The 23252-nt window shown below is 31.0% G+C and overlaps 1 protein-coding gene across 2 annotated transcripts in view; it reads right to left on the reverse strand.

Annotated features, from left to right (window-relative positions):
• The window catches only part of LOC145252905 (glycine receptor subunit alpha-2-like), a 228663-nt gene that overhangs the window by 35153 nt on the left and 170258 nt on the right, over positions 1-23252 (reverse strand). Inside the window, exons 5-6 of one of the 2 annotated variants that reach the window (XM_080112890.1) lie at positions 17062-17144; positions 11435-11566 (exon numbers count right to left, since the gene is read on the reverse strand). In XM_080112890.1, the coding sequence (XP_079969016.1) occupies positions 11435-11566; positions 17062-17144 (215 nt within the window). The remainder of the gene's footprint in view (positions 1-11434; positions 11567-17061; positions 17145-23252) is intronic. The other variant, XM_080112891.1, reaches the window with a different exon arrangement.

The raw sequence follows: 23252 nt of genomic DNA on the forward strand, positions 1-23252 counted from the left end.
CCATATATATATATATATATATATATAGGGTGTAGAGATTCTAACGAGAGAAAAAGTTATATGTAAACGAGTGAAGCCACCTGAAATTGCTGTGTGGCTTACGTAGTTGACTTATTATTTGATATTTTACACTTTCATTTTCCATTTAGTGATATAACTGTCGACGTTTAAACGCGTTTTGAATATATTTTTACGTCCCTATCAACCATTTTTTGGAAACGAGAAATGTGTTTTAAAGATTGTGATTTTTTTCTAACTCAAGTGTCGTTCAGCGATAGTTGTGTTATGTTTAGGTGCAGTTCATTCAGTGAAAATCGGGATCCTGACGCGGTCGGTGGTTGTTTAATTTTCAGTTCTTATTTCCACATAACAACTTACACATGCGGTGTGTGCACGCATGTGTAAGTTGTTCTTTGGGAACTGTGTTTCATATGCGTGTGTGTGTGCGTTAAAGAGCGTTCATGCGTGTGCTATTGGAGAGTGCATGTGTGTGAGTGTGGGTTTTCATGAGTGATTTTAATATGCCTAGTTTAATCTGTGCATGAGCCCCCATTTATATATATATATATATATATATTATATACATATATATATATATATATATATATATATATATATATATATATATATATGAAAATGACTATAATCTTCGTAATTGAGAAAGAGCGACAGTGTGTCCCAGTTACATAAACCATGTAAGTTGTATCAAATAGATTTGATTAATTTGTTTAAGTAAACATATATATACATATATATATATATATATATACATATATACACACACATATATATATATATATATATTTATAAAATAAAATTTAGTATCTAGGAATTTGATTTAATGAAAATATCTGCAAACCATAAAAATTAGTCATACGCCTGTTTCGTGAACCATACGTTGTTTAATTCAAAACAAATTAGATAGAGCCTTTCCGTAAATTCATGAAGATTTAAAATGATGTGGTTTTCAAAAAAAATACCTCATAAGTAAATGATTTGTTCGATGATACATACGGACAAGTGCACAACCCTTACAACAATAGGACAGGAGGTATATATTCAGTGACGGCAGAAAGACCGAGGGAGCCAAAGATAATATAAGACAGTTGGCCAGCAGAAGTGCTTTATTTGTTTTGTATAAAATCTCTAAATGAAAATAAGCCACTGTAAAACCCCTATGGAATGTTATTTAGAATAAGCGGGAGTGCGCTGAGTTGCCCGGGCTTTTGGAGGTGTGTGTGTGTGTGTGTGTCAGGGGTGGATGGGTGGTGTAAAGTTAAGAATAAGCGAAGTAATTACCCTGTTTAAATAATCCAAAGAACAAGATGTTAAACTTTAAAAAAATCGAAAGAACCAAACCAAAAAGAAAAAAAAAGCGAACAAACGTCAAACCTGTTTAAAAAAGAAATCGGAAAAACAAAAAGCAAAAATTCGGGTTAAAAATGATGAACGTGTTCGGAAAAACAAAAACCAAAACACACAGCGAAAAGCGAAAAAAATGGTATAAATTACCCTTCCATTTGCTTACGTCGATGCTGCGTTTTACCCAGTAGAAAGCGAAAAGGAACGTTAAGTAAAAATTCCAGTTTTTTAAACAACTACAGAACGAAATAAAACGGAATTGATGTTTTAAATGTTAATGTTATAAACAAAGAAATGGAAAGTATGTTTCTCTTAGTGTAAAAATGTTGGGGGGGATGGTAATTAAGCAGCGTAAAAGTAAGCGTGGGATAAGAATTAATGTTTGTGAGAATGTGGCTATCGGTTAATTCCGTGGTGAGTTTCACCCAATAAGAAGCATAGAACTGAAAGGCACGGTACAATTCCATTTCAGGTTTTGTAAGCAACTACGAATTAGAGAAAACCGAAACCGGCATTCCTCCGTAAATGTCTTTTGTGAACGATCCTGCAACAGTGTAAGTGGTAACAGAGGTAGGAGGAATTCATTAGAGAGAAAAGATTTTACTACTTCTATTGATTTTAACAGAATTCGGCAGTGAACTCTCAGCAGAAATATATAGGAATCTACGATTATCGAGGAAGTGGAGAGGTAATATGCCTATAACACACCGCAGATACTGGGCTGCAGTTTGTGCATATTACATTTGCATATAATGTCTTGATTTTTAATCCTATTAAGGTCAAAATCAGAGGGAAAATGAGTTCATTTTATATGTACAGGGATTAATACAACATACAGATTTCCAATGCGGGTTTTCTACTTAAATTCGACGACAACAATATCGATGAAAATGCATTACATTTTCTTTCATCATAAGACATTTAATTTTCTACTGAATCCTACACGTTGTAACACGTAAGTGAAATTATGAAGCAAGTCTAATTAAAAGATATCAATAGTTCTATCTAATTAATACTGTTTCACATTGATTGATATTCTTGTAATCGAGACAACCAAGTAGATTTGGTCTGTGTATTAATTGCTAAGAAAAGTGTACTATTTAAACTATTCGCGTGACAGCTAACATATATACTTCACCTATTTTTTATTAATATTGAGGTTTCACCCCAACAATGCCCCAGACCATTTAGTCGTGAGGGGCTACTATTAAGGGACCAGAGTTGCAGGAATAATATTTATCGATTTGGCAGCAAGATGCCAGTTCACATTTCACTTGGATTTTTGCATGCCAGTACAGCCAGGGAAACAGGAGTCCAAGAGGAAAAGGGTCATTCGAGTAGAAGCCTTTACAACGTCTAGGGATCTCTACAGTTCAAAATTGGGATGTTGTTGCTTTTTGAGATTGTCCAGGGTATTTTCGTCGAAGAGGCACTAGGGTTCGGAGTTCGTCACAGCACCTGCCATTGAAAAATATACAGAAAGACGCAACTTTTCAGCTATAAATCAGAAATTAAAAATTAGATGAATATCCAGGACATATTAGGATGGCGACTTTTTATTTTTGTAACCCTTTCCAGGAGGGGGAAACTTATGACAGATGCACCAGCCATGATGTGGCGACAATACTCTATGCATCGGCAGAGTGTGGCCTTGTAGAGTTACATGACATTCTCAGGTGTGAGTAGCCTTCCAATATGGTCGAGAGAGTCCACCTTCCTCGCAGCAACCTAGACATTTGCCTCAATATGCTTATTCTACTTTATGTTGCCTGTGAATGTAAATCCTATCATGAATTTATTAGGGAAGGTATTTTATAAAAATCAGAGTTAATAATGGTCCAAAGATTGAACACTGTTGTATATTTGCATTTATATCATGTTATCTTGATGTACGAACATCGATGCCAATCTGGATTATTTTATTATGTAAGAAGAATTTTATTGTGGTGAGTATGCGTGAAACAATATCATATAATTTGATTTTCATAAAAAAGACATTTGGAAAACCCCAGTCAAATGCCTTAACTATGTCTAGTGATAATGATCTAGTTTTCCTGTCTTATCCAGTGCTTCGAATTTAAGTTTAGAGATTCCATTATCGATATCTTCAATAGAATAGGCTTGTCTGAGTTCATACTGTCTGTCCGATGAAAGTTTATTTTCTGGGAGATGGCGGACTAGTGTTGCTTGATTAAGGACTCAACGATGTTGGCAAAGAAAGGAAAAGAGAGAGAGAGAGAGTGCTAATAGGGTGTATATTGAATGGGTCGGATTACTCGCTCAAACTTCTTGTAAAATAGTACAGCAGAAGCCATTATCTAACAATCGGGAAAGCAAGATTTATTCAACAGAGCTTGGAGAAAATCGGAACAACCCCATTGGAGCATTTAAAAAAAAAATAATATAATAGAGACAAAATCGCGTCCACATGCATTCCAGGTGTCTAGATTGATTATGCCATTACGAACAAAGAAAAAGGTGATTTTCGTGTCATTGATTTAAGCTTCTATCCGCAAAGATAAAATCGGGTAGTTGGTTGAATTCTGGGTCTAAATAGTGGTTAAAGACAAACCGTTGGACAAGCTAATTTGCCTTTTCAGACCATGTGTAAATAATCTGTGGGGTGTTGGATAGTGGCGGAATTATTGATTATCCATTATTATCTAGCCTGTTATAATTTCTCAAAAAATAACGAGTTCCTTGTTTCGGCGATTTCATGCGTTTTCTTATAACATCAGAATGTCTTCTCCTGACTGCAGCTATTTTCATATTACAATTATTTCTAGCTTCTACGCACTTTTGCCTATTTTTATTAGACTTATCTCAGTAAAGACGGCGCGATAGATTCCTCCTTTGAGTGATAGCATTTGCACAATCAGAGGTGAACCACTATTGTTTATAAATTAGTTTCGTGTGTTTTTGGTTGTACAATAAATTGGTATGCACAAATGTAAACTTAATGCAAGTCAACATTGAGCTGCTTAACTCTCCCTACTAATTTCACTATATTTATATGTTTTTGGTTTATATAACTGTAGCATCTTATGCTCCAGTAGAAATTTGGGAAGTACACCTTTAGCAGTGTAAAGAATCGCAACTTAGAAAAGAAACGAATCCGTCCTTTAATAATAGTGTAAGGAAAACGTATTTTTAATAGAAACAATTAAACAAATTAATAAAAAATAAACAGAAGAAACCATTACCGAGAATACAAATAAAATGAATGCATTTTTATAACTTAAAGAAATTACAATTATTTCTACTTTAAATGTCCCAATATTTCGAGTTTCTCTCTGCAATTACTTTTTAATGAAATTATTCATATTTCTCCAATTAAAATTAAAACCTTCTTACCTTAAATAAAAATTCCAAATGGTAACAATTAGGGTAGTGCACTTTAATATGTATAAATAATTGTAATGTTTCTCCTCTTTACTTACAGAAATATCTTAAAAAGGAATTTCGGATTAAATAATGTACATTAGTTGCAAGCAATTTGTTGATTTACCGAGTAGAATCATAATTATAACTCAAGCTTGACACACACCTCAACTTAAAGAACGGATAATTACTCAGTCCCTCAACATTGTCACATGTAACGGCTCTTTTTATAGTGGCCACGAGATTTTTATTCATGAGATGATCGCCGAATGAATCGCATGTAACATTACGAAAGACTCACTTGTTTCTCGTTGTCGTTATTCACTTTCATGCCTTATTCCAGCTCTAAAAGACGGTTAGATAAAATTTCCAACCAAGAGGTTTTAAGGACATCTCGCTCATTGATTACAAGAGAAACGAATGCACTGAGTTGATTTGTGATGGGCATAAAATACCTTGTTTGCCATTCACGTAATAAATCATAGAACAGTCTGATTTTATTTCATTTTCGTTTTTCTATTAAACATTACTCTGTGGATTCTAGTATTTGTGCTTAATTGCATCAGTTTCCGTACAATTTATGCACCTAAAAGTTATCGGAAAATACTACTTAACGGATAAAATACCCCGGTTTCTTTATCTGAACTTGTATTTATAATGATTCTAAAATTCGCAATTGAAAACATCTCTTTCATTGCTTGTTTTAAAATAAGAACTTAGTTTGAATTCTCTCTCTCTCTCTCTCTCTCTCTCTATATATATATATATATATATATATATATATATTCTTCATTTACTCACATAAAATTAATATACAAAAGTATAAATTTATCTGTAAACTTTAAGTATTTACTTCAAAAGTGATCAATACGTAGGTAAAGCTAGTTAGTAAGTTATAGAATATATATGTGGTGAATAAGCTACACTGAATATTCCGCGTTTCTCAATAGAAGGTGCGTATATAAAAAACGATAGACAACCACAAAATTCGTGCATAAGCCTGGAGAATCCTAGAGTGGATGAAACGCGGACTCTTCAGTGTAGCTTAATCGCCATATATATATATATATATATATATATATATACATATATATACACATGTATGCATATATACATTATTAATATTTTTAATACAAAATTATATATATATGTATATATATATATATTCAAATAATATTTCTACAAAATCCAACCCTAAAAACAAAAATATGTTGGCATTATATTGTGTATTTTTATATTTTCTAGAATTGTTTCGTTACCATTCGGGCAATTTAAAACTTTATGTCATTCAAAAGTACTCTAAAATAACCACTGCTGAGGCGGTGAAATAAACTGGTTATACATATAAGAACATATTTGTTAGAGCAAGCAGTTGAAACAATAATCTTACTCTGAGAGCACTAAAAATATAAACAGAATCTTTTACAAAGATAATTTGCAAATTTAAATACATGCCATAAGTGTAGAATGAAGATAATCTTTAATTAATATTTTTAATATTCATTTAATTACAATTGTTTATAAAGAAATAAAATATTAAGCAAAATTAATAATGAGATAATAGAGGTAAACAAAACGTAGATTTAAATGGATGTAGATATCATTTGGCAATATAAATATAAATAAGAATTTTAGAGTCAACTTTGATATTTAAGCATAACACGATTAAATAAATAATTACTTATTAATAATTACAGAAATAATTACTTAAATAAAAAAAAAACACACAGAGGTTTATTGTAATATTGAAAAATAATTACTTGAAAGATAACTTTAAAAAGTAGTAATACGAAAATAGCGACCATTTAAAAATTCCATAGCTAAAAAAAAAAACGATTAAACAAAAACATAGTATTTGTAGGTCCAACTGCTTGCTTTCCTCATTAGAAATGTGATAATATGTTCATATATGTATAGAGTATTCTGCCCTCTCAGGAGAGCAAAATACACTATACATATATGCATATTATTGTATCACATAATGTTTGAAATTGTCAGAATGGGTACGAAAAATTGTAACGAATGATTAATTACACAATATCATGCTATATTCTTATTTTATTTTTATTTTTATTGTCTTGATTTTGTCAAATATTATATATATTTTTCTCAGTCATTATTTACATATATAGTGGTGATTTTATATTCACTTCAACAATGGTAAATACATCGTAAATTATTTATTATGTAAAATAAACTATTTTAAAGTAACCTATAACGTGACATTTGTGTTTCAAGCTATTGTAGTAAATTGTGAAAAGTAACGCCAAATTTAATGTGTGGAAGTCGAATATAAACAAATATTTGATAATTTTAAATAGATTTTCAACTTTCTTACCGACGCCCCTACTCTTCCACCTTAATTTTCTCCATTTTCTACCGTTAATGCCTTCGATTGGCGTCAATATTTCTTCAGCGTAATAACGATCATTCTGTGATCCTACGATTATTTTTAGTCTTTTCTTTTTAAGAATGTGTCTGCAAAATAGCATTTAAAATGTGTAGAAATGTAATGAATTTTTAACATTATCTAAATATCTCCCAATATATCTTTCTGGGTAATCTTGGGTCTCTTTACGAAGTGAAACGTAGCCAGAAACTGTATATCTACTCACCTATGTTTTCATTATATTTTTAATAAGGCATACATTTGTTTAAGGACCTACGGCAAAGTGGGAGAGGACTAGGCAAATTAAAGTTGTTAGAGGGCATGGAGGAGTGTAAGTTAGTGTCACTCAACGCCAATATATTCGCGATGATTTCTGTGAGTAAATGTTTCAACATCGTCTTAAATAATTTAGCGGATATTCGTGAATGAATCCTCTAGGGAGGAGGCAAATTGGTGCTGTTTTAGTTTATGCCGTATTTGATCGTCATTTTTGATTGAACTGAAGTTTTAGGTTAAGTGTGATATATGCTCGACAATGTGGCTATGCAGAATGCCAAACATGCAGCACCAGTAAATAATCAGCTGACTTTCCATCTACAGAATCGTGGTCTTAGGAAAACCCACCGGAGAATGGCAGCAAGGCTTTTTTCTATGCGTGACATGACACTACAACTATCCAGATATTATACAACTTATGATCGATCAGCGCTATAAGCGCTACTAAAGAGGCAGTGTCCTGTACTAAGTCGGAAATAATAACCAGTAACTGTCAAAACTGCGCCCTCAATCTTGCAGAGGAAAATCAATCCAATCCAAATTCATTGCCATATATGACACTCAAGGCTAGATAACGTTTACATATATAGGAGATGGTGTTTCATATACACTATGATATACCGTTTTGGGTTGAGTTAAAGAGTATAAAAATTCTTGCTATGCCATTATCTTAAATAATCAAATTGAAATTCTCAAGGTGTTGTCACACAATGTACTTAGCACTCTCATTAACTGTTATCCTTTAGTAGGCTTAAGGTCTTGATAAATCCTAAATCCTTTGTATTAAATAAAATAAAGCAGTTTGGTTTACTTTAACTTTAACTCTCGCTTCCCCTATTTTGCCATTTAATCCTCTTATACTATTTTTGATAAGGAGGCGAGAATTGTCGTTGGCTAGTTGTTTTAGCATTAAAGTATTAGTTTTCTTTAGCTCCTTACATCAAGCAATTTTATGCATAAATCAATCAAGGAACATTAGAAATCTGGGTTTGTTTATTTCGACCTGACAGAATTTTTATTATTAGCATTATTATAAAATATAACCTGAGAAAGTCAGAGATGGCATTAACCGAAACGTTTTGAAACTACATTTAAAATAAGAATAGTAGTCCGAATAATCCAAATTATTAATTATCATAACAAAAATTCAGAAAAATAATACTCTATAAAACCTGTGAAAATTCTTGTCTGCTAAGCCATGTGCTCATTAATTCTAGACGAAATGACTAGTAGAACCATAATTCCTATATTAATTTATTGGATTTTATCACGTTATATTTATAAAAAAAATGTCACTAGTATTTCCTGTCAATGTGCATGACGTAAATGCACTTTTGCAAATGTCATCCATTTTGCTTAGAAATGGATTAAGAATGGTGCCTTGTAATGCTTCAGTGCATGTTCAATAGCATTTCGGATATTGGGCAATGCACTTGAGATAGTATGCTTTGAGCGGGTTTATATGCTTCGCGATATTTATAATAGCAAAAAAGCAATATTATCACTGATCAAATTTGCACATCCTGCATTTGAACGATATTCCCTCGTCGGAAATACTAAACAAACATAATTTCTTTTTTCACATTCGTAATTAAATCTTAATAAGCTTCTTACTGTTTTTTATATGAAAATCCACAATATTTCCAACATTTTTACGCATACTGTTTTATATATACTTCATGTGCTTACGGTGTATAAGGAATCCGTTCTTAACATCATTTTATTGGCCCAAATCGTCTTTATAGATCATTTCCCTAACAGACAACACCTTTATATTTTCATTTCCATGGTTTAATTAGTATTTTTCTATTTTTTGTGTTTTTATTATTTTTTTATTCGTTTTTCACAGAAAGTATTTTCGTTGAAGCTATTCTTCTTCATGGCGCAAAACACTTTCGTCCACAGCAATAAAAAAATACTCCTTCAGATCATGAAATACGTCACCGACATTTTTGTATGCACAGTCGAACAGGTTTTCGTCGTCGAGTGATTACGATTTAAAAACATCGTTAACATTTTTTAAACCTTTTCCCAGAAAATAACACTTTCCCAATTCCATTTTATGAAGTTAGAATGTTTCGAAAATCATAAAAGTTTTTTTTTTTAAACTTTTGGCTATTACTGTTGTAATTAACACTACTCCACAAATCAAATTTGAGTAATCAATCAAAAGTTGCCTGTTGTAGTAACGTTTATAGACGACCAACTTATCGTTGATAATTCGTTATGGAGAATGCAATTTGATTATGCTGTGTTCAAATTAGATTAAGTTTTCTCTGAAATTGTTATTATCATGGGAATCTTATAATAAAAAAATCACACTGTTTTAAAGAGGATTGTATATTTACAGAAATAAAGCGATAAACATATTAATTACTGGGTGTTTAAAAGTATCAACCTATTTCCGAACAAGAGGAGATAACTCACATAGGAGAAAAATAATAAAACATACTCATTAATAAAAGACATTATTCTATAATTATTATAAATATTGAGAAATAACATGCCCTTTGTACTTGCTGCATAAATCATAAATAAGAATTAAATAATTAAAAAATGTCAAGACAAATCAATTATTTATGCGTTAGTAGCCGAGGTGTCATATACCCTATGATGACCTTGCAAGATATCTGACAGATTGTCTTGTAAGTGTCTGATTTACCATTTATTGCATTGTATTTATGCACATTTATGAAATAAAAGAAAAGAAAAACTGAATTAATGTGCTTTATTTAAAGTACGGCGCCATGATATAATTAGAAATGTTTTTGATTTTTGTATTTAGTTAAAATAGATTATTTTATCTCTTATAAACACCAAACGCGAAATAATAAACACCATTTCTCAACAAGGGACACGGTTAAATTGGAATCAAAATGTGGAAAACTGAACACATATATATTCCAATGGTAAATCAGCATTTCCTTTTTAGTTACCTTAAAATATAAATTAATTACAATTCCGTTAATTTCAAAATAAGTTATACTTTATTTCTCATGGTGCAATCGTTTTCTCGGTAGAGCATGTACAGATATGCGTGATCTGAAATTTGTAATCTAATTAATCATTAATATGTTTTTGCATAAAACACTATGAGGCAAAATGTTAAATAATGAATAATTATGCACAATGTGGTATATCAAAATATTCGATATAAAAAGACTTAAGAAACCTTGAGATTCATAAATTATTTAGAATATATTTATAATTTAACAGTTTAATTTTCGAGTATATTAATGTGGAAAAATCTTAATCGTTTTTATCTGTACTACTTTTTCTTTTTAATATTTGCAATGTTTTTAATTGGAAAATACAGATCACATTTTATTCGATCGATTAAATGGCTAAACAAATCTTTATTTAATTACTTTAGAAGTAGTAATTTATAAATTGTACTGTTTTAATATACAATTAATCTATATAGTTTGATATTAATATGATGAATACATTAATAAGCAACGTCTATGCATTTTATTTGATTTTTAACACAACGCACATAGTTTTTAAATAAAGAAAAAAGTGACGACATTTTTTTAATAGTTTCCTATTCAACTCTTATAACTATGTTTAAGAGAAATATACTTGTGGAATTCGATTATTTCTGTCATATCCGATATGGATTTACTGTTGAATAATTTGATTGACCTGCTATTAGAGTCGATTAAGCAATCACTCTCTCAGATAGTGTAACCTGTCCCTTAGGCCCAACGTAGACGAGAATGTCAGCTAGGAATATGGAATCGCGATCTTAAAATAATTAATGGAAGTTTCGAAGACAGCTACATAAAATCAAGAAATATTTCAATATCTGTGTGCCTTCCAGATTAATACAAAGATATAGAGAAAGAGAAATATGGAAAAGATAATGGGCGTGATGAAGGTAGATTAAGAGAGACAGAAAAATATTGGGCAGGTTTTGAGAAAAAGATGTAGGGATGTAGAAAGCAAGAAACGGGACAAGCAAGCAACATGTTATGTGCACATGTTCCGGCGAACATGAAATTTATCTAGAAAATCGATTCTTACTGTCTTTATTTCGTCCAGTGCAATCATGTGTCTCATTGTCAACAAGACGGAATTGGGGAAGAACTATCGAATTGCTCAGCGCAATTGGGTACGAGTGCCACTGGAATTTTACCGTTTTCACAGAATAGGCAACTGAAATGAGAAGATAGAACGACGCTTTAAAATATTATATTTAGTTTAGAAATTCCCAAAAGGGTAATCTATTACTCACAAAGAACATCGCGATTTAAAGTTTTGTTTTAACTTCTGAGACTTAAGTCTTTTAATTTTTTACATTTAAAAAACCTCTGAAAAATCCTTACTTCTACCAAAGCAACGATAAATATATTCTATGAAAACCCGTCTATATTTTATTTAAATATGCTTCACAATACATTTTATATATTTCATAAATATTATTTGTAAATGACGAATAGTATAAAATCTCTATAAAAGTGTAGAGATTTCACCAAAATTGATTTCTATAACAGTTTATATGCACTTACAAAAATGTTTCTTACAGAGTTAAAAATACACAGACCGACTTGCTTTTTCTGAGCAATTATGTTTATATGCCATGCGTAATTCGGGCATATTTCCTTAACATCAATCAATAAAACAATATTTCAAAATATAATGTAGGCAAAACACATGCTTACTGATGTTGGATTTACTAAATTCAGTTCGATTAAAAAAATGAAAATAGCATGTCAAAAATTATATTTATAGAGTAATCGTAATTTAATTCTTTATAGCGATTTTTAAAACGCTGAAGCAAACCAACGATCAAAGGCAGAATACATTAGACTGAATCGTTTAATGTATTAATCATATTCCCAGATTATTGTACTACTAATAATAACAATAGCAAAAAATCAGACGCACGCGATTGCATATTTCAGCAGATACCTAAAAAATAATTCAAGCAACCTCTTTAGCACGCATCTACGAAACACATAAGCACTGCAATTTTACAGATAGGCTTAGTTTTAAGAATAGTTTTGAAACTGAAAAATAACGACAAAATATTTTGCATATACATGAGAACCTTTAATAATTTCAAATACAATTTGTGTATGCCAACTTATTAGTTCAATGGACATGACTCGAAAAACATCCAGCTGATTAAAAACAAGATTTTTCAACTACACGTAACATGTAAATCAAATGATGAGTACGAAAATGCAATTAACTTCTTTTTTCTATTGAACAGTTCAATTGAGTTAAATACAATTAAGTTAATGAGTTCTTATATCAGAGGGGAAAACGCAAAAAATCCATGAATTGCATACGCATATACACCGACACTTATTTATTTATCACTTTAGCATATCAGAGAATAATATTATTCTTTACCTACAATTTTCATTAAATTATATATATATATTTTTAACTTTAGAGAAAATACGCCATATTCCAATACGTTATTAAAGCTAAAATTAAATTTAAAGTTTTTCACATAGGTTCGCTAGTTCTGTTTAGAAAGTTGTTTTAGTTTTGGAAAATCAAAAAAATACGCAAGTATAAAACTATGAAACGCCACCAATTATATTCTTTGCATAAATATAAAACATAAAAAAATGCTTATGTTTTGACTAACTTCCGATTGATGACAGAACATCTTTCTTGCATCGTAAATTTTTCGGACTAGAAAATTTATATCTTTTTAATTACAACCGGTGTCGTTTTCACAACAGAAAAGGAAACTTAAAGTCAAGTACATTTTACGCTACAAATAATTTTTTAGCGAAAAACACAAAAGAAAAGAATCGGAAAAGCGAGAAGTCATTAGTAAATAAATCACGTGTCTACAGATTTATCAAATGTTACAGTTTTTCCTCTTAAACAATCCTATATTTTAATGCGAGGAATTAAAAAGTGGTGACCCGAATTGAATAAAAAGTTCAACTTTAACAGTTGGTGTGGCTTGTAGTTTTATCTATATGAGAGATTGGTCAATATTTATTATCCATCTATTCACATTAAATAGATCCTAACGGCTTTTTCCGATGTTTCATGGTCAAACAATGCATATAAATTGCCTTATGTAAGGTTGTCTAGCTAGCTAGAATTACACTTTACCAGAAACAAGTTTTATCTTAATAAAGAACTCCATATTTCTTCCTTGATCAATAAACAGTAGACTTTTCTATTAAACTAAGTTCAACGTTGACTCTATACTTATCATTTTTTTTTATTTTACACTGCCATGAGGAGGGCAACCCCGGATTTTCCTGGTCGCAAAATACGCTTTAATATGATATTTTAATTTGTACAAATTTCGTATATATTATTATAGAGTCGTGTTGTCAAAGTACAAAATAAGTATTTGGGTGTCATCAACTACAGTTTAAACCCAAAGCAGTACTGTAGCATGCAAAGTTGGTGACATTACCACTGAACAACGCGACACGTATATGAGCTGACGAATGTACAAACTGTATAACGTTTTTTAATCAATTTTTACCTTTATTTGATCATTGAAAAACTATTAAAACTGAATAATATCCATAAAACAGTTGATAAAATGTCAATCACTTGATGCCCCAATGACTTCCTTATGACTTTTAGTTCCGGACGAGATAGCATTTGAAAATATAGTCAGATAGACAGACAGACAGACAGACGAACAGACCTAGTGAGTTTTATACATTGGATAATTGAATTGCTAACTATGTTCATAGATATAAGTATATAACTCGAAATTTTTAAGGTATCTGTGCTTTGCGAAAAACTGATCGTATAAATCTAACTGGACACATTCGGTGCCATTATCTTCTGAATTATCCTTGATATAAAGAGGATGTGTGTTTGAATGTTTTAAATGAATAGTAATAATTTGTATTATGTGGTTTATTATACTGACTGTTCTTATCTTAAGTATTGTTTTCACAACATTTAGACCGATTAAACGTCAGGCCTTATTGAAATATATCTTGCCGAATCTATATGTTGAACTCCAAAAATTTGTAGGAGAATCCGTAAGGATCCGTGATGTAATGGGCCAATTATTACGTAAAATGCAGCTTTAATTGAAACTCTCTGAGAGGTAAAAGGATGCACATATATTGCTGGTACTAATAATACAATTCAAGTCGGTTTCTATTTAACCCATAGTTGGGACTCTAAAAGGTACTACCACTCCGGGTCAGAGTGGACCTTGGAGCAATGAAAATTAAAGGATAGCTCCACACTCTCCAAAGCTCGCAAGATGGGGCCTCGCCACTGGATATGGTTTAAGCTCATATCCAGGACCCGTTTGGTAGGATTAATAGCGTAATTTCTAAAGGCTATTGAAACATAATGTAACAAACAAAATATTACATAAGGTATTCAAAAAGCAAAACTAAACATAGTATAACCAGACATTTATATTGCGATCTAATATTTTGGCAGGGACGAAAACAAATTCAATAACAAAATGCTGTCATTTTATACAGGCATTATTTGAATTACGAATTAAAAGCTAATGTAATTAAAAATCTGCCAAGAACAGATTAATTAATGCCAACATAATGCACAAATGCTGTTTGGAAATGCAACGTAATAAGGTAATGGTGTTAAACATGACTATGATTGATAGAATCAATGGTAAAAATTTCCTCCAATATATATGTTCCAACAAAACGTCTGGTCCTGATTAAAGGAGAGACAAAAAGTTTATGTTATGGTTTAAAATAATCTGTTATAGTAGTAAGGGTAGACTTGATTCACAAAGTTTTTCTATATGTTAATCTCCCTTCTTTTGGAAATAGCGTATGATTTTCAACATCTCCAGTATCAAATATTCCGTATACACTGTTAAATGTACTTTATGCATGAACGTCAAAGAGGGGAGACATAAGAGATGAGAAATATTTGATATCAAGTTTCCTTTTGCTGTTATTTCAGAATTTGAGAAATTTTCTATTGATTTCATATGAAGGGTCTAAGCTTTTATATGAAAGACATGAATATGTAGTAGGACTCAAATTATTCATCTTGCGAATAAACACTAGTAAATCTTGTATTTAACTTAAAGAATATTCTTTGGGGATTTAATGGTAACATTATAGTGTGAATAAACTTTGATACAGATAGCCATACTACACACAGCCACATACACACACACACACATATATATATATATTTATTTTTACACAGGAATCACCACATTATCAAGGCCAAGATACCGCTTAAGGATAAGGGTTAAAGAGTGTACAGTAGAAATTGGACAATATAGTAATCATTAGTAATGAAAATTCGGTAAATTTGATAAATTATATGGAACGGCTCATCAAGAACTTATTTACGTTAGACTTGAACACAACCATATTGTAGTCAGCCGGAAAGCAGGAAAACGGAAGACAATTCCACAGCCGTTCAGTTCTAAGAAAGAAGCTATGTTCATGGAATCTACGTTTAGGTTTAGGCACAGATAAAGATATACACCCATATATATATATATATATATATATATATATATATATATGCATGTGTGTGTACGTGTCTATAGATTACCAGTTAGTTTAAAAGCAATGTGTCTTATTTTCTTGCGGGATTATAATGTTATTTATATATTTTCACTATCGACGTACTGAAATTAAAAATTCGCAGATTAAATTCTTGTATTTTTCTAATATTTGCTGCCATATGCGGCACCATGACGATTTAGTGCTGCATGATAATTGTGTATTAATAAATACGCGTTCTTTTATTAACATCTCCAGTATCAAATATTCCGTATACACTATATATATATATATATATATATATATATATATATATATATATATATATATATATATATATATATATATATATATATATAAGAACTAGCCTGGGTATCCTCCTTTGCCTGGATGTTTGGAGTATGTTGAGCAAAAAAAGTGGTAGTAGGCAGGCTGAAACACGTGAATGTTGAGATAGGTGTAAACAATTTTAGTAGCGTGGGAAGGGAATCAAAACAACAGTATGCAGCCAGAGTGACAAGTAGTGTTAAAAGTGGTAATAGGCAGGCTCGAACCCGTAAGGTGGAAGCGGAAAAGAAGGTGAAAGAAAATTTGTCGTCAATCGGAAGTCAAGAGCATTGAAATTAAGTGAAATCAATCCAACGGTGATAATAACTTGCTAAAATGTCGGTGAAAACAATTGACCCCTCCCTCCCTCCAAATTGGTCGAGATTAGGATGAAAAGATTAATGTATTTGGGTAATTCTTCGATATCTGTCGTCTAAAGGGTCGAGCCTTAAAATGATACCGAATTCGTGAAAGTCCGTCGCCCCTGTGGAAAATTTTAGGCAGACATACAAACATGCATATATACATACATACACACTCTTAAACAGACAGGTGAGATTTATATTATAGAAGATTACGAGCGAAACGAATACTGCTAGAACACAATTCATGCTACACACCTTTTTATTTACCTATTTGCTTACTTTACTCTGAGGATGCAGCATTTATATAGAAAAATTAAACTAACATTATTACTTAAATATTTTTCGGGAAAATAAGCAAACATCTATCGATTCGAATGTGTTTTCATACAAATGTTACATCTGAGCAATAATATCTCACACTTGCATAAGGGTGGACATCATTATTTAAAAATATGAGGAAAAATTCTTTTGCAATTATAGATATGAAAATAAATGTATTTCTTACAGCTCTGTAGATATAATCGGCAGATCTGCGTGTCCATTGGATAGTTCTGCAGTTTCATCGGACATGACGCAGTCAAAGATATCCTGAAAAAAATTAGTTGAATTTACGATGAAACATCTGTAATTTTTACAGTATAGGATTTATTATTGAACAAAATATTATAATAGTTTCGGTATAAAAACGTCTATTCATTTCATACAAACTAAACATTCTTGGAACTGTTGCCATTAAATCAGTCACTTGCTTACCCTATGCGAAATGTAGGTTACTGCCATAAATATATATTTGTTGCATGTAGTTAAATTGTGAACAAAATGCATAGGGAATCTTGTTAAGTTGGCAACGCATCATTCCGGCATTTCCGAATACACCACTGAGGGACAACGCAGGAAATTTTACTAAATGATTTTTCTTTTCTCCAACTTAATACCATTGCAAGAAAAAAAAAGAAAGAAAAAATGTGCAAAATTCTGAGGGAGGAGTTTGACTACAAAATATATAAATTATAAATTTCAAACAAACAAATATTTGTTTATTTTCGTTATATTGCGTTGTGATTTGGTTTTCAAACATATCTTGTACGTATTTAATAATGAATGTCTCACTGTACTCGTCTATCGAATCGTTTAAGCATAGATTGTAAATCATTTTTACACAGTATATCCTCATTATATATATGTGTGGATGTGCGTGTGCGTGTGAGTGGGCATGTATATATATATACATATATAAGTGCTTAAATATATATATATATATATATATATATATATATATGTATACATATTATTGCTTAATTACATATAAGTGAGTGTGTGTGTGTGTAACAATATAATAATAAATGTGTATTGTGTAATAAAATTTTCGAATTTGTGTTGCAAAATAATACTATTGGTATAATAAAGTAAAACGTTATTTTAAGAGATTTTAACATAGGAAGAGCGGTTCAAAAATTGTAATATATTATACGTAGATATATTATATAAGACTTCCGACATGTACTAAACGTCATATAAAGAAATAAATTGAAACGTATACAGCAATTTGGTCTTAACAAAAATATCAAAGTACCATAAATATACATTTTTATGACCTGGTATTTAAAAACGAAAATAAATTCAATTAAATCTGAATTTCCTATGGTAAATGTTGCTTGACTGTATCATTTCTAATTTGAAATAATGTCACTCCAAAATTACCTTATTTTTCTTTGATGATATTTATACAGTAATTGTAAGTGTCCCAGCAAAATTACAATCTGTATTTGTTTATACAGTTGACGTAAGATTCTAATCAATATAGTTGAAGCACGGAAATTTGGAACTCGTAATTTCTGGAAAATCAACAACTGTGTAATAAATAATGGATAATCAACATATCCCTTATTATCCAACAATAAAGAGATTGCTTACACGGCAACCGAGAACGCATACACATTTGCGCGTCAGTTTGCCTCAAACTATACTTTAGAACCAGCAAACTACTCCTCCCACTGATTTTCTTTTGCGGACAGAATTCACACTAGATTATCTAAAAATCATTCCACCTCAAGTACATAATATCAACAAAAAAATACGTAGACACTTCAAAAGCATGAGAATCTGATCTCATCTCGGCTGCACTATGAGAAAATATGACGATGAGGTTGCGCCCGTTCTCTCTAAACTATTCAACAAATGCCTCAACCAATTTTGCTTCCTAGCGTTTAAAAACTGCTTTTGTGGTGCCAATTTCATGAATTCTGGCGAAAGAATTGATCGATAAAGTATCTCTCATTAGTGCGGTCTCTCATATCGCTAACATATTTGGGTCTATAAGTATTTAAACTCTAGTCCATAACATTAAAATTGCTAAAATTCTGTCTTACAATCAATGTTGATTTATGTTGATTTATGAAAGATTGTTCTACTGCAGATATCCTAGCAGTAATCTTTGAATATATATATATATATATATATATATATATATATATATATATATATATATATATATATATGATTAGTTTTTTTGGAAAAAGAATTCCAGCAGAGTGCTCAATTAAAAGGAAAATCCAAATTTTAAGAGCGTACTTATATTTTGTGTACAGAAAGTTGTTAGTTGAGACAGGTCATTGGTACCGTCAGTTTCAAGCCCGATAATAAGGCCCGTTTAAGGTATCCTTATCGAGCTCTCTTCAGCCAATATTCGTCTATCTTACAACCGGAAGTGTAAAGTATATATACCTCGCGAATCCACGTTCAAATCTCGTTTTGTTTAATCCCCCCCCTTTTTTATCTATATATATATATATATATATATATATATATATATATATATATATATATATATCGGGTAATGTAATACCTAATTTTCAACTTTGAATTATTTAAATTTAAGATCTAATTTCGAAAAAATGTTTTTTTTTAAATATGAATCGATTTTAATTTGAACCCCATTTAATTTTAAAATCTCTTTCCTTATGTATAAAAACTTTAAAATCTGTATTGGTATCGGTTAAAAACTTAAAAATTCGTTTAATTATATCGAACATTTAAAAATTTCCAAAAATACGTTTAAAGTTTTAAAAAATATATTTTTAATTATATCGAATCACGTTTAAAAATTTCGAAATACGTTTAAAAATTATTTTTTAAAAACCCAAATCTTTCAAGGTTGGGAAGTGAGTATTTATCTATCCTAAGTGATTTCCCTAGTTTATTAACATTATTATATTTTTCTATAGTTTTAAATTCGAAATAGATTATAAATTACATTTATAAAATATAATTTTTTTTTTTTTTTTATATATATATATATGACATTAATTAAAAATCTATAATATAATTGCGATTAAAATCAAAGTTTACCGACTAATTACTTATGTATTTACAATTTTTTTTCTTATATATATATATATATAAACAACATCTAAGTGTTGTTCTTTTCATTGATCCAATTTATTAGGAGACCCTTCCTTCTATGTATGCAACTTTTCAAAGCTTCACTCCTCACATTTAAACATTTTATTTTTGGGTCATGAATGGACCGGAGGATGTAGTATTTCTCTGCGTTACAGAGTGAGCATTGACTTAATTCCGGGACGTATGCTGGTCTATGCTCTATTTTTCTCCATTTTATGGAAAAGGTTGTATTTTTTTCTTTAAGCTCCCACACGCGGGTAGCTAATGCTGTATTCATCCTTGTTTTAGCTCTAAAGGAGCTCATATGTGCATAATATCTTTGTTTAAATTGGCCTTTTGTCATACCTATATATATTTCCGGTATATTTGTGGATTGTTCCGTTACTGTGGCCTCATAGACAAGGGATTCAGCTTTACAATTACCCTCCAATGGACAGCTATTTTTGGTCCTGCAAGAGCAGCCTGCGTTATCTATCTTTTTTGGTTCTTTGGATATTATCGAACCACACAAATGTAAGTTTACACAACTGGATATCGTCGATTTTTACCCTTCAATCACTAAGGAAATCCTAGAAAAATCGTTGATCTTCGCATCAAAATATAGAAAGATAAGTGAGCTCGATAAGGAAACAATCATGCAAGCTCGACAGACCCTTTTATTTTTTGACGATAAAACGTGGGTCAAAAAATCAAACCCCGAAGACCCCTTTGACGTCGCGATGGGGGCGTATGACAGTGCGGATATCTGCGATCTGGTTGGACTTTTTCTATTGGAGACCATGAAATATAAATTCCCAGATCACTTTTTTGGATTATATAGAGATGATGGACTTTGCCTATCGCGTGACTACAATGGATGTGCACTAGACAGGCTTAGAAAAGACCTAACTGAATTTTTGAAGGAACTAGGCTTTAAAATAATAATACAGACAAATTTAAATAGAGTAGATTTTTTAGATGCCACTCTAGATCTCGAGAAGAAAATACACAAACCCTTTCACAAACTAAATGAAAAACTCATGTATATAAATAAGGGTTCATGCCACCCACCCACAGTGTTTAAAAATATGGTAGCGAACATTAGCCAAAGGATTTCACGGCTTTCTTCGAACGCTGAAGTGTTCGAGAAAGCAGCACCATATTATAATGACGCACTGCATCAAAGTGGGTTCAATGAAAACATAAAATTTCAACAAACCCAGAATAAAGAAAATATAAAACGAAAGAGGAAACGTAAAATAATCTGGTTCTTACCTCCGTTTTCATTGAACACTAAAACTAGAGTAGGGCATTGTTTTCTTAGCCTTCTAGACAAACATTTTCCAAGAACACATAGACTACATACACTTTTTAATAGAAACACGGTGAAAGTTAGTTACTCGACAGCTCCATCAATAAAGTCGATAATATCCAAAGAACCAAAAAAGATAGATAACGCAGGCTGCTCTTGCAGGACCAAAAATAGCTGTCCATTGGAGGGTAATTGTAAAGCTGAATCCCTTGTCTATGAGGCCACAGTAACGGAACAATCCACAAATATACCGGAAATATATATAGGTATGACAAAAGGCCAATTTAAACAAAGATATTATGCACATATGAGCTCCTTTAGAGCTAAAACAAGGATGAATACAGCATTAGCTACCCGCGTGTGGGAGCTTAAAGAAAAAAATACAACCTTTTCCATAAAATGGAGAAAAATAGAGCATAGACCAGCATACGTCCCGGAATTAAGTCAATGCTCACTCTGTAACGCAGAGAAATACTACATCCTCCGGTCCATTCATGACCCAAAAATAAAATGTTTAAATGTGAGGAGTGAAGCTTTGAAAAGTTGCATACATAGAAGGAAGGGTCTCCTAATAAATTGGATCAATGAAAAGAACAACACTTAGATGTTGTTTATATATATATATATATAAGGAAAAAAAATTGTAAATACATAAATAATTAGTCGGTAAACTTTGATTTTAATCGCAATTATATTATAGATTTTTAATTAATGTCATATATATATATATATAAAAAAAAAAATTATATTTTATAAATGTAATTTATAATCTATTTCGAATTTAAAACTATAGAAAAATATAATAATGTTAATAAACTAGGGAAATCACTTAGGATAGATAAATACTCACTTCCCAACCTTGAAAGATTTGGGTTTTTAAAAAATAATTTTTAAACGTATTTCGAAATTTTTAAACGTGATTCGATATAATTAAAAATATATTTTTTAAAACTTTAAACGTATTTTTGGAAATTTTTAAATGTTCGATATAATTAAACGAATTTTTAAGTTTTTAACCGATACCAATACAGATTTTAAAGTTTTTATACATAAGGAAAGAGATTTTAAAATTAAATGGGGTTCAAATTAAAATCGATTCATATAAAAAAAAACATTTTTTCGAAATTAGATCTTAAATTTAAATAATTCAAAGTTGAAAATTAGGTATTACATTACCCGATATATATATATATATATATAGATATATATATATATATATATAGATAGATTAAAAAAAAAAAAGGGGGGGGGATTAAACAAAACGAGATTTGAACGTGGATTCGCGAGGTATATATACTTCACACTTCCGGTTGTAAGATAGACGAATATTGGCTGAAGAGAGCTCGATAAGGGTACCTTAAACGGGCCTTATTATCGGGCTTGAAACCGACGGTACCAATGACCTGTCTCAACTAACAACTTTCTGTACACAAAATATATATATATATATATATATACAACAGTGAAAGTGTCTGTCTAGCTGTCTGTGTATATGTGTATGTACCTTTTCCTATGCAATAACTCTGTCAATTTTAAGTCTACAGATTTGAACTTTAATATACACGGTACTAAGATTTGGGAAAAATGAGGTGATCGTTTTTTTGCCAGAAATTTGTCGATTAAGGCGTCGAAGTTCAACGATTTTACCTTTGAGAACCCTACCAATCTCCTCCGACAATTTTGGCTCTACACACTTGAAATTCTAGATATAGGTTCCTTGGACATGGGTCTAAATTAATAACTTAATTAGAGCCCAAAACAATAAATTTTAGGGGGTCATAATATGGATCAAAGTTAAAAATAATTGACCGCTTGTTTTTGCTCAACATACACCTCCAAATACCCGGGAAATGCCGAACATTCATGCTAGTCTATCTATAAAAGTGAAATTGTCTGCCTGGGTGTGTGTCTGTGTAGCTGTCTGTGTTTATTTCCCTACGCAATAATTGAAGGCTACAGGCCCGAAATTTGATATACAGCGTACTGAGATTTGGCGATTAAGG

Source organism: Euprymna scolopes, chromosome 3 (genome assembly GCF_053919585.1).
Source record: "Euprymna scolopes isolate OS-2025 chromosome 3, ASM5391958v1, whole genome shotgun sequence".
NCBI lineage: Eukaryota > Metazoa > Mollusca > Cephalopoda > Sepiida > Sepiolidae > Euprymna > Euprymna scolopes.